The sequence below is a fragment of the Crocodylus porosus genome, unplaced genomic scaffold, assembly GCF_001723895.1.
Source record: "Crocodylus porosus isolate Cpor-Errol unplaced genomic scaffold, CroPor_comp1, whole genome shotgun sequence".
Taxonomy (NCBI): Eukaryota; Metazoa; Chordata; order Crocodylia; family Crocodylidae; genus Crocodylus; species Crocodylus porosus.
In genome coordinates, this window is record NW_017728931.1 from 23,153,507 (window position 1) to 23,167,032 (window position 13,526).

The following is a 13,526-nucleotide window of genomic DNA, read 5'->3' on the forward strand; positions in this document are numbered from 1 at the left end:
TGATTCAGAGGAATTTTCTCCTGGCTGAGAAGTTCATGGTTAGGCCATTAGTTTGCAGCATGTACTGAAAGAGGAAAAAACAGTTTCTTTATCTGCACAAACTAAATTATGGTCCGTGTGGTTCTTTGCAGCTGTTGTTCCTGACATAGATGAAATTGCAGCTCAGGCTGAAACCATGTTTGCTGGCAGGTATACTCTCTGAAGGTTATACTTTTGTCTGTATGTGCTCTTTCTATCATATTTTAACTTCTAATTGATTATTTTTTTGTATTCGTTATGTTACTTCATATCTCTGCCTCTCTTTTGGCATTTCCTGTTGTCATATAAGATGATCTCAGTAAGAGGAGGTTGTGGGTGTACTAGTTTCTGGTGAAGCACAGAGGTTTGATATGCCAGTACCATAAAGTTCAAGTCTGGCTTTCAAAAATTTCTCAGTTTGTGTTTGGATCTGGTGTGGGCAACAGGGGGACTTGGATTAGATTCTTTTCATCTGTCTTTGATGATCAGAAGAGCTTGGATCCATGTTTTTGACTTATTCCCTAACTCTATTAAGGCCTGTCTATAGGGGAAAGATGTAGTTAAAATGATAAGGTGTTAATTAAAGCACAATATTTGTACCACTATAACACTGGATGTGTTGACACTCTTATTTCTGTATTAAATAGCCCTTTTCTGGTTTAGGTTATGGAACCTTGGAAGTGATTTAAGGTGCACTGGAAAAAAAAGGATGAATAAAAATGTATGCATAGAAGAGTTATAACAACATACCTATGTTGGTTTAACTATATACATATAATTATAATTATACCGCTAAAAAAAAAAAAAAGTACCCCATTTAGACAAGCCCATAGATTTGGAAGTTTTTCCCAGAGCTAAGTAAAAGGTGAAAGATACATGAACTAGGCATTGTGATCTTTCCTCAGTCAATCCCTTATGTGTTCTCAGTCTTTACCAGCAAGAGGAATGCCTCCAGTCCTGTCCCTGATCTTCTATAATATAAAACAACACCCAGCCCTTGGCACTTGCTTCTTTAAAATGAGCACCGAGAGTGACTGGCTTCTTGGAAACGTTACTTCTGCTTTGATATGTTAAGTGTAAATCTGCTTGTTGTCATTCTAGATTATAAATATGATTCCAGAATTATGATACCTTTGGCAATTTTGTACCATTTTGAGCTTATTTTTCTTAAACAAATTTTTAATAGGAGTGAAAAGGAAAGGAGTCACAAAAAAAAAGACGGGTACATTCATGTCTGGTGTAGCTCCCTTGCCATCAACAGCTTTGTGCCAAGGATGAATCTGATGCAATGTAGCCAAGATATAAATTAATGCGTTCACAATATGGAGTTTATTCACAATGGCTGACAAATTTTGTACATGTTTATTTCTAGCCTATAGTATCCATCCTGTTACAAGATTCCTGTAAAGATAATAGTGCTGAGATGGGTGGTTTTTAATTTTTCTCACAGTTTGTCCTTTCTGGTTATAAAAGCTATGGCAAACAAAGAGAGTGGCTTTTGTTTACTTTTGTCATAATTCATTGTGGTTTTTTTTTTCTTTCAGAAAAGAAAAAAATCCTGTAGAGCTGGATGATGAGGGCGGCAGAACATTTTTGCGGGTTCTCATTCACCTTATTATGCACGACTATCCTCCTTTGCTATCGGGGGCCCTTCACCTGCTATTTAAACACTTCAGTCAAAGAGCAGAAGTTCTGCAAGCATTTAAACAGGTGGAGCTGCAATAGCTTTACATGTATTGATGCAATAGCATTACTGTAGGAAAGAAAGAAACTCTCTCCAAAGACATCTGCTATCACTTAAGTTGCCAACTATAATATGAGAATGTTCCCTTCTGAGAATTCAAAGATCATATTCAACCCCTTCTCTCTGTGGAAGCAGCAAGTCCTCAGTGAGCTGGTAATAAGTTGCCTCTATTTAAGCACCCCAAAATCAAGACATCTGGGATTGTAGCCAGTATTCAAAATTGAGGTCTAAGTGACTTGTTCAGGGTCACAGAGAACAGGAAGTAAGGACAAAACCATGCTTGTGTTTGGCTACTTTTTTTCTGTCTCCTAGTTAACATTATATTTAAATGTTTCACGTGTTAAAAATAGGGTATAGATTAGGACTGTGCAAAGCTTCGGTTGCTGATTCAATTCAACAGAGATTTGGCCCGATTCGGTGGTCTAATCTCCAAATCCTCATTGAATCAAGAGACCCTTTTATCCATCTGAATTGAATTGGAACCCTCTGAATTGAACTGGAACCCTCCGAATCGATTCAGAGAGATTTGATGATTCAAATATAGACAAAGCATTAAGTGTTTTTTTTCTACATACCTCAAGATACCAGGCAGCTTGTCAACACTGAGATGGTGGGGCAGATAGGGCATCCCACAGGAGCATGGAGGGGAGGGGGGGCATCCCCCAGCACGCTCGGCGATAGACCCGGAAGTGGACCAGAACCACTTCTGCTCCACTTCCAGGTCCTCTGGGGAGCATGCAGGGGCAGCCTCCCGCATCCCCCAAGCTCGGCGACTGGTGCGTCCTGGGTCTGGGGGGGTCACCCGGGGTCCCCCTGTAGCTGATCACAGAGCCGGGGGGGTGGGCATGATGGGGCCCCCCTGTGTGCACGGAGGTAGATCTGGAAGTGGACTGAAAGTACAAGCATGCAGGGGGCCCCCCCCCCCCCGTGCTCCTGGGGTCCCCCTCGCACTCCTGTGGGACGCTCCATCCGCCACACCATCACAGCGTTCACAAGCTGTGCCTTATACCTTGAGGTATGTAGAAAAAGCATTTAAAGCTGTGTCTGTGGCTGAATCGCTGATTCTTCAAATCAACATCGAATCTTCAGACTCGGATTCGGCCATATTGAATTGGGGCAATGATTCCAATCAACTAATCAAATCACTGTCCCTGATTCAGGCTGAATCTGAATTGAATATAGCCTGTTTTGCACACCCCGGTATACATCCTGATGTAATGGGGTGCAATAATGACATATTCTAGTTGTAGGGACCTGTAACTTACATTTTTAGATCATTTGATGCTTATTCGAAACATTTATGTTTTCTCATTCTTATGTAAGAAGTTGAGGTTTTTTGTGTCTGAAACCAGACAAATGATTAGTAGCTGGAAAGCCTTTGTTTAATGTTGTTGCAGAGTTGCATAATGGCCTCCCACCAGGATATTAAAGTGGGGCCATGCTGATTAGGTGCATAAATAGCTGCTATTCCCAGTTAAGTGAGGGCTGAGTTGCTAACATGTTTCTATAAAGGTAAGAAAAGTCTAATTGTCAAATAAACAAAAAAACCTGTGGAGAAAGTAGAATACGAATACTAGGAGATGAGCAGCTCTCATAAATTGTTCAGAATAACAGAGCTCTAACAGGGCTAAGAGAAAATCAGATGTGATCTTTAAATTACATTATAAAATAGTGAACATTTTTTGCAAACAATTATTTTTTTATATGTTGTTAATGTTCCTGTCTGCCAGATGGCAACATTCATAAAATTCCTTTGATGTCAGTTTGATTTCTTAAGGATAATCTTTGATTTACTATAGGGAACATTGTTTAGGTTTTGGTTAATAATAATCTAGCGGAGAAAGCCAATAGCATTGTAAGGAAAAGGTTTTTACAGATCTTTCTAAATCATTAGGAGTTAGGAGAAAGAGAAGAGATATTAAATATTATGGGTGGAAAATTAGAATACTAGATTCATCTTGGAAAAATGCAAACTAAGATCTGAGAGGAAATTATATGGAACCTGGGAAGTACTGGGGAAGTTTCTTTGTCATGAGCCAAAGGAGGAGGAAAGAAAAATCAGTCAAATATTTTATTTTTCAAATTTAGTTAAAATGTTGGTGAAAATTTTCATTGGCATTTCAATCTTTGGAAATACTGACTGCATTTAGAGCTCTTTATTTCTTGTGATATCAGTTCTGTCTTCCTGCAAAATATTGTTTAGACTGGATAAACCATTTCTCATTTTAATATCTGAGGACCATAATATTTGCATCATTGTTAGTTCTTCCACAGTGCTTGGGGATTTATACATATGTGTTTATACTGAAAAAGATTTTGTAGTGTGACGTGGAAGAAAGTAGAATGTTCTAAATACTGTAGCCATTTTTCCTTGGGCAAACAAAATCTTAAGTGACATTAAATATAGTGCATCTTAACAACTTTGTTGAATTTGAACTGAAAAGACAAATATGACAAATTTCAATTCAAAAAGCAAAGTTTTGAGTTGTTTCAAGTGATAATTTACTTGAAGTTTCAAGGTCAAGTGAAAATGGATGTGTAGAATGGAACCGTAAAACAAATTTGACTACAATAGTTGCTGTACATCTTGCTGTATTATTGTTGCATAATACATATTTCCAGGTGCAGTTGCTGGTGTCTAATCAGGATGTGGATAACTACAAGCAAATCAAAACTGATCTTGACCAATTGCGATTAACTGTAGAAAAATCTGAATTATGGGTTGAAAAAAGCAGCAGCTACGAGAGTGGAGAACTGGGCGAGGGTCAGGCAAAAGGTGGTGAAGAGCCAATTGAGGTTTGTCTTTAAATTCCTAGCCCGCCAATGTTTCAGTGTTATAATGCAGGTTTGTTTGTTTGTTTTTTTTAACTAATCATTTGCGTATGTTTCACACTGTCAACCTGGTGGTACTAGCAAGCCAGTGATGCCTGGTATCTTGGAGGGACCTTAAGACTAAGGAGAAAAAAAAGACAAAACTTTTCTATGAGTTTTCAGATTTCTTTCCTGTTGTTTTCAATAGAGTTTTATCATCTCACAGATGGTCTCCTATTTGGTCTAGCAACAGAGCCATGGTGTTTGTATTTTTGACATCATTGTGTTGCTCTGGAGGTAATTCAGAGATCACATATTTACTCTTATGATGACTTTATTGGAAGACCGAATCAGAAGAGAGGAGAGACAGTCCCTCTGTTATGCTGGCAGTGAAAGAGTGTGACCAATGCCAGACTTCCAAACCTTATGAAACTTGTCACTAAAATCACAGAAATGGCTTAAAGTCAGGCCATAAATATAAAACTATAAAGGTCAGGTGTCTTTTTATTTACTGTCCATTTCTTAAATTTTAGAGTGCACTTAGATTATATTTTCAAACATTTCTCTGCAGCCATAAGGGCTAGAAGCTTAATTTTTTAAAGAAAGATGAGGTTTTCATGAGTTTGGTAAGTGCAGCTACTGGAAAGTAAGAAAAATGCCAAATATTGTGACCCTTGCAATAAAATTGTGAGTGTTAGTAACACTGGAAACAAGAGAAGGGCATGCAGTCTCAGTAACAGCATTATCACCCTCTGTGAAGGTCCACAGCAGGGCTTGGCTGTACATGACACTTCATGACACTGCCCTCCATATTCTTCTTTCTCTACAGAGAATTCCCCAGCAGGTGATAGCAGGGCAGTAGGGCTGTAGGTTCAGCTGAAGTTGTGCTGCCAGTGGTCTGAAGAGATGCAGAAGCCACAAAGGACGCTAATCTCAAGGGGGATCTTCTTTTCCTGTTTGCGTTGGGAAGAGGCCGAGTCCTTTTTTATTCTTATAGGGGGAAGGCTGTAAACCCTGAGAGAAGAAAGTTGAAGAAACTAGCTGGAACAAATTCTTCGCTGGTATAACTCAGACGGAGTTAATGGAGTAGTACCATGGAGGAATTTAGTTTTGTTGGGTTCTAGTGTGTGGATTTTTCTATCTCCTCCTCAGCATCAGGAAGAAAATGGCTCTTTATATATTTAATGAAAGGAAAATATTACAAGGACAAGCAGGACGGAAAACTATCAGAATTTTGCTAGTGTGATAAGATCCTTCTGTTCTTAAAAATAGCTGTTTTGGCAAAGATACCAGAGGACAGAAAATGGAACTTAAACTTTAAGCAGAAACATCTGGATGGAGTGTTTTTGCTGTTTTCCCATGAGGAAGCAGTGGATCTTTATGAATTAACAATGATCCAGGTGATGCACATTATTATCTCTGACAGCTGAGAGTGTATTGGATCAGGGTAGTAATATGTAATCTGTACAACTGCTCTGATTTGTCTGCTGGTGTGAACCTATGTGATTCCATCATAGAGATATGGTGTTAGACCAGCTGCGGGTCTGATCCATTATATTAATCGTACTAAGTGAGTCTTTGATATGCAGTAAATATACTTACCAATCAACACTACTGCTGTAATAAATATGTCTCTGGAAACTACAGCATCTGGCAAAGTAGGCTGTTGTCTATGAAAGTTTATGCCGCTCTCAACCAGTCTCTGAGGTTGTGCCCTGTCTTAAGTAGGAGTTTTTGTGCTGCTTTCATTTATGCTAAATATCTCATAAGTAGCTCTACTAACTAGAGGTGTACTGATAAAGATTTTCTCGGCTGATAACAGTGGCCAGTTATTAACCAGCCATATCAGCCGATACTGATCCGATCGCTGATTTACAGGAATATAGCTTAGCAGCTTGGAGAGCAATGTCCTGCCATTAAGTCTGTGGGATGGAAGGGATTTGGGTGTGGGGGAGGACAGATCGAGGCTCCACGGTGAGGGAGGGAATGGGATAGGGGGAGGAGCAGGTGCTGCCCAGCCAGGGCTCTGAATGTGGCCCTGGGACTGGGATGGAGCAATGGGTGGCTTGCCTGGGGACTGCGGGGGGTGGGAGTGGGGGGCAAAGCTCCCCGCTGCTGTGTGCACCTCCAAGGGAGGCATGGGGGGCATATGCCCCCCCCAGATTTGTGTGTGTGGTGAGGGCAGGCTGCCTGCTGTGGGCTTGGGGCCAGGAGCTGTGCTGGCCTCTTCTTGCTGGGCAGGCTGGGCTGGGGCTAAGCTCAGAGTATGTGGGGGCAGGGTGTGGTGGGTGGTGGTGGTGATGGGAGGAGTGGCCACAGGGAATTTTGGGTGACTACAGCCCACCCCATAACCACTCCTCTCCATGCCGTCACTGCATGCTCAGAGCCCAGCCCTGGCCCAGTCCCCTTGCTGGAAAGAGGCTGGCACAGCCTGTGGCCCCAAACCTGCGGCAGGCAGCCCATGCTCGCCCTGCACACAAATCCAGTGGGTGGGGCCACATGCCCCCCCATGTTTCCCCAGGGATGTGTGCAGTGGTGGAGAGCAGTGTCCACTCCAAGCCCCCTCGTGCTCCTGACAAGCTGGCCACAGCCCTGTCCTGGCCCACAGGTCACCTTCACTGCCCTGGCTAGGCAGCGCCTAGCCCTGCCCCTGCCCCACTCCCTCCCTCACTGTGGGGGCCTCCATCTCTCCCCCCCATGCCCTTTCCCTTCCCCCACCCTTTCACCCCACCACAGACGTACTGGCTGGACACTGCTCTCTAAGCTGCCCAGCTGCATTCCTGGTCATGTGTATGCTGTGGATGCGTATGTGCTGCAACATTTATCAGTGACATTATAGTCTATGCTGGCCAAAAAAAGCCGATTGCTGATAATGTTAATTTTCCTTTTTTCAGTACCAATCCGATATGCAACTGCTACATTCATGCATCTCTATTCTACCATTCTTGGGACTGCTTTAGGAGTAAGGTATCATGCAGATGGAGTAAGAGGGGCAAAATTTGGCCCCAATTTGGAGGATGGAGGAATGGAATCTGTAATGGATACACATGATATCCTAAAGTTGTCTATGAATTTTATGAAGAAAGCTAGCAGCCACGTTTAGAAATTTCTACTCTAGGACTATAGACCTATAATTCAGAATTGAGCCTAGCTCAGTGCAAGCTTTGTGACTTCTGTGCCCTCTATGGGAAGGCATGACAGAGTATCTATCACAGGACATAACAAGACAAGATACACAACCATGTGCCTCTCATGTCCCAGCAGTGTGATTATCTCCTGATAACTACATGCCTGGAACACTCTTATGGGTTCAATAAACAGTTTTTTATTTTGTTAAGTGAAAGGATAGATAAAACATATACTTCACAAGGATTTTAAAACTTCAGTGATTGAGGAAGAATGCTGATAAATGTCCCAGGTAAATTAATCTTGGTTAACCACCAGTCCCAGGGCAGAGGAGAGTGGTTAATTATAGCAAAAAGCCCAAAATATCTTCCAAAGTATTGCTTCAAACAGTGAGGAAGAGGCAGCATGCATACTAACAAACCCTAAACAAATAATCCGTTGTTGTCACAGATCAATGCAAACATGCTGAACAACAGTGCTGCCATTGTTACAAACAGCCACAAAGGACTGAACCAGTACAGCTGCCGTGCCTCTGTGGAAATTAAGACTGGATGGAATTTATTGAAACCCCTAATCTTAGCAACTAGCTAGAGAAAACACAGGGAGATGTTTCAGAAAGTATAAAAGTTCAAATGTGTGCATGTGCACTGGTGAGCATATTTTAATCTCACTTTTCACAAAAACGTTAGGATATTGGCGGACAGAAGAAAACTTGGGAGCCCATTTGCTTCATTGTCTTTGATGAGACTACAATAATTTTCGTTCCCAATGACAAGACTGAGTCGTGGCATTAGAACTCCAAAGTTTTTTTTCACTGAATTTAATGCTCTCTGTAACAGGGCCTACTCTTTTAAGCCCTCATACTTCTAGATTAGAAAGACCAAACATGCCTGGTGGAGTGAAGAACATTTCCAATTCATTGTTCAAACCTAAGGGCCACATTTTCTCCTTTTAAATCCCTTTCCACATCACCCAGAGGTGTGAGTTAAAGTATCACCTTTACTTGAAGAACTCTACTGCTGGAAGCAGGGTGATACCAGATCAATCTCCATATACCTCTTGTTCCTTAGCTTTTGAAGAAAACTGATTTTTCTCCATGAGAAAGGCTGCCTTCACCATCATCATTTTCAGAATTGGTCTGTCGCAGCTTTCTTACATTCCCTTCATTTCAGTCTATACTTTAGCTGCATTAGATATGTATGTGGATGGAAAAATCTTTCAGTTACAGGTATTCCTATGACCTCAGTCCTATATTATTAAACCATTTTAGGATTAGAGTTTCATAGAATCCCTGTGCGGAAGGCAGTGCTATGCATCATAAAGATTTTAGGCACGAAGAGACCAAGCAACTTGTCTAAGATTATGCAGGAAGCTTGCGATAGAGGAAGAAATCGAACCTGGGTCATTAGCCAGCTCTTGAACCATTAGACTGTCCTTTTCTTTTCTCAGTCTGTCTGTTGTTGCTCTTCTCATTTATTTGTTGTTAAATGTACTTGGTTGATGTTTAATAAATTGTTTAAAAAGCCTTCTTCTTTTTGTTTTTAAATTGTAGGAACCAAATATTTTAAGCCCAGTACAGGATGGAACCAAAAAACCACAGATTGACAGCAATAAGAGTAATAATTACAACATTGTTAAGGAGGTTGGTATATGTACAAGTATATTGCACATGCTGGTGCAAGGCATTAATATTTGTTGCTAGAACATGTAATCTCCTTTATCACATTTTGTTTCAGGGGGTTATTTTTTTTTTTAGATTTTGATTCGACTCAGCAAACTTTGTGTCCAGAATAAAAAATGTCGAATTCAGCAGCAACGGTTGTTGAAAAATATGGGAGCCCACTCAGTCGTACTGGACCTTCTCCAGATACCCTATGAACAGGTTATACTGAAAATTACTTTACTGGGAAGGGGAGGAATGCACAAAGTAAACGGTTATAAAAGGGTCTGACCTACAGACAGATTTTTATAGTCTTAAATGAGCTACAAAGCAGACTCCAAGTGATTATGCAATTTTCTTATTTAAGAATAGTAAATCTTGAACAATTTTTAAATCTGACTGTCTAAATAAAGAATAAAAACAGCATTTATCTTCACAGGTGCTCAAAAAAGCTGTGATATTTTCCCATATTTAGAATAAGCAGTTTAGTCACTGCAAGCTGGAAATCATTGACCTAATGTATCCTCCGGCAGCATGTCCAGCACTCTCGGGAGTGCTCTGCTTGGTACTTTAGAGACATAATGGGCATATCTGTATCTATGACTCAAGCCTTATAAAGCCTCTATCTTGGCAAAGCTGTTATTGTCTCTAGTGGCTGTTTTAGAATTGAAGTGGCCCAGATTTACTCACCTGAGCATCCAAATGAATGGATTTGTTGTCTTTAGCTAGATCCAGCTCAGTCAAATTAGGTAGATTTGGCACTGGCACTGAAAAGAGATGGAACCCGTTTATGGTCTTCTTTTATATTTTCCTGTGTCTGACACTCTAATGTTGTGATTTTGATGCTTGGTTCAGTTCTCCTCAGGGCGATAGTGAGCTGTTCATAGAGCAGACTCACCACATTCTTGTTAATGTGTTATGCTACAAGTTTGGAAAACGGGTGCTGAAAGCTAGGGAAGAAAATACATATTTAACTATGAAAGTGGCTTGATTTGCAGATGTGCTGAACAGTCATTAGAATGAATAGAATAGGACCAATTTTTGAAAACCAGGCCACTGTGTAGGATCTGAAATAAGGAATTAAGAGATTAACAGTGAACACTCACTGGAAGATCTTGTCTTTAGCTTTATCATCTTTAATATAGTTATTATAAAGCAGCGGTTCCCAACCCCAGGTCACAACCCAAATGAGGGTTCCAGGGGCAATGCCAGTGGTGCTGCACAGAAAAGATGAGCCACATCATGTGCTGGGAGCTCCTCCCCCCCAGCCACTGCTGCCCTCTGCTCCCAGCAGCGGGTCTCAGAAAAAAAAGGTTGGGACGCACTGTTATAAAGTCTACTGAATGAGCCAAAATTAAGTTAGGCTGCACACAGATGTCACCTTTATGCTGGCATAAACATTTTTATGGTGGCACAAAACTGAAGAGAGCAGTTGTCTTAGCCCTTTGTTGCACCACAAATGCCCAAATTTGTGTGAGCATGATAATTCCTAGTCATAGTTCATGCCACCTTTCTGCAGCTGACATCTGTTTGCTTATGGTGGGAGAATATGGGCTCTGCAGGACTGTGTGTGATCTCTCCACCATGGGGAGAGGCTGCCAGGGCTTCAGGAGGCTGATCCTGTGCTCCCTGGGAATCCCACTGCAGCAGAATTCCTAGGGTATGTGTCTGCAAACTCAGATGGAGGGAACCTCTTGCAGGAGATTCCCACCATGCATGTATTTGGAGCATACAACTTCAAGTGGGAGAACCCCTATGGAGATTCCCGTGCTTGCAGTCGTACACCCCTAGTTGGGGTGTGACACCCATGGTCATTGTCCTGCAGTATTGGGCCCCTGAAGCTCCAGGCATGGTAGGGGCCCAGTAAAGTGGGGCAACAGCCCCAGTGATATCTGTGGATGCTGATGAAATGAATTGGCTGTTCTGGGACACATCCCAGCTGAACTGATCCCGCTTCAAAGACAACATCTATTTATACCCGCGGTTCACCTCCAAACACAGAAAACGGTCACAGTATATTTGAGCTGGACCTGGTGGTCTTATTAGTCCAGGTCATGAGCACCCTGGGCTAAAGAAGGTCAAGATGGGGAGTAGTGGGAAATGCAATGTCTGTTGTGATTTCTTAGTGACTCCCTGAATTTAGCAAAGGTGCTGCCATTGGTGGGCTCTGGAAGAAACTGGTCAGCCATTCTTGCTGAAGGGAAAGTATCTACTTTTTAAGATTCAGGAAGCTGGAGGACAATTAGTTCATTAATTGCCATGTCTTTTAGCAAGTATGTTTGTCTCATCTGATGCATTTGACTTTTTTCATCTGTAGACTGATGAGAAGATGAACGAAATTATGAACCTAGCTCACATTTTTCTGCAGAATTTCTGTCGAGGAAATCCTCAGAATCAGGTTCTTCTCCACAAAAACCTCAATTTGTTCCTAACACCTGGAGTAAGTATTTCACTGGACAATAACTTACAATTGAAAATAAATTAACCTGAATTTTACTTGATGGCATTCATAAAGCCAAATACAGCAATAGAGAAATGATTTCTTTTGTTTCTTCTCCATTAGTTTTACCTTCCCTCTCTCTTCTTCTTTCTTTTTCTTTTGTTTCTTTTTTCATTGTTTTAAAGAGACCGAATTCTAAATTGGAAAGGAACTGTGCAGCTACAGTTTTCTGTAAGCTGCCTGAAAAAGGTCCAATGTTTTATTTTCGTGACGTTATATCACATGCGGCTGGATTCTGATCTTACTGACACTACTGTAATTCTAGTGAAGTCTGTGGAGCTACTACACTCATATACAACCTCTCTGAGATCAAATTCAAGCCTGCAGCCTTTAACTAGTGATATTTTCTCCCTTTCTACCTAAAACTTGATCTTCCTTTTTATTTTCCTGCTAAATCACTTTCACGTACTTCTGGTCTCTTTCCTGAAGTTCCCTAACTTTTTGATTTGTTTCATTGTTTTTATTGGTGAATGATGTATTGTTGTTATACAAAATTACAGTCTTTCCAGCTTGCTGGATGGAAGACCTGCTGAGCAGAGTGCCCTTGTGTTAGAAATAATATAAGAGCGTTAGAAGTGTAGACACTTGACTGAATACAATGGCCTGAGTATTTCCCACCACCATGACCTTTGAAAATTTTTGTGTGAACTTCATGCTGTTGAAGGGTGCTGGGCTGAGAATTCTGGAGACCGAGGACCTGATTCTCATTGATGCTAAACTCCCTTAGCCAGAATATGGGTCTTCAAGCGGGCATTAATTTAATATTTCTTGGTGTTTGGTAGATGGTCCTGGTTTGGAGTCAAGGATGATTGGCTTCTATGGGTGGACTTCAGTAAGCTAAGGAGAATAGTTGGGGAGGCACTGAGGTCCTGGAGGGGAGGGGAGTCAGGTGTCCAAGAAGAGTGGTCGCTTCTTAAGGAGACGATCCTCCAAGCCCAAAGGGAGGTAATCTCAACACAGATCAAAGGGGACAGGAGGGTGCAAAAACCCCCATGGCTCACCAAAAGTATCTGGGAACATCTAGCCAAAAGGGAGGTGTGCACCCAATGAAAGGGAGGGGCCATCACCAGGGAGGACTATACTGCAGTTGCTCAGGGCTGCAGGGGGGCGGTCAGGAAGGCCAAAGCAGAGATGGAACTGGGACTAGCTACATGGATCAAGGACAACAAGAAGGTCTTTTTTAAATACATAGGGGGCAAAAAGAAGGTACCGGGTAACGTGGGACCCCTGCAGGACACGTTAGGAAACCTTGTCGTAACACCAGATGACAAAGCTAACCTATTTAACAACTACTTTGCCTCCATTTTCCTGAGCAGGGACTGGATCAGCCCCCCACTGGGACCCCCTCAGGGCCCAGGGGAGGTCCACCCCGTCCAAGGGTCAGTGAGGATCTAGTCAGGGAATGTATGGAGGGACTGGATGTATTTAAATCAGCTGGTCCTGACGATCTCCACCCCAGAGTGCTGAGGGAATTAGATGAGGTCAGTCCAGGACCCCTGGCACAGCTTTACAAGCACTCATGGTGCTCTGGTGTGGTGCCAGAGGACTGGAAGAGGGCCAGTGTGGTTCCCATCTTCAAAAAAGGGAGGAAGGAGGACCCAGGAAACTATAGGCCAGTTAGTCTTACCTCGAGCCTGGGTAAGCTTCTTGAGAGAATTATCCTGGCA

The 13,526-nt window shown here is 42.0% G+C and overlaps 1 protein-coding gene across 1 annotated transcript in view; it reads left to right on the forward strand.

Moving 5' to 3' along the window:
* Nucleotides 1-13,526, forward strand: part of ITPR2 (inositol 1,4,5-trisphosphate receptor type 2) — a 361,003-nt gene that overhangs the window by 181,085 nt on the left and 166,392 nt on the right. The window contains exons 24-29 of the mRNA XM_019544387.1: nucleotides 132-189; nucleotides 1,563-1,728; nucleotides 4,385-4,558; nucleotides 9,252-9,341; nucleotides 9,456-9,581; nucleotides 11,677-11,799. Of these exons, the coding sequence (XP_019399932.1) occupies nucleotides 132-189; nucleotides 1,563-1,728; nucleotides 4,385-4,558; nucleotides 9,252-9,341; nucleotides 9,456-9,581; nucleotides 11,677-11,799 (737 nt within the window). The remainder of the gene's footprint in view (nucleotides 1-131; nucleotides 190-1,562; nucleotides 1,729-4,384; nucleotides 4,559-9,251; nucleotides 9,342-9,455; nucleotides 9,582-11,676; nucleotides 11,800-13,526) is intronic.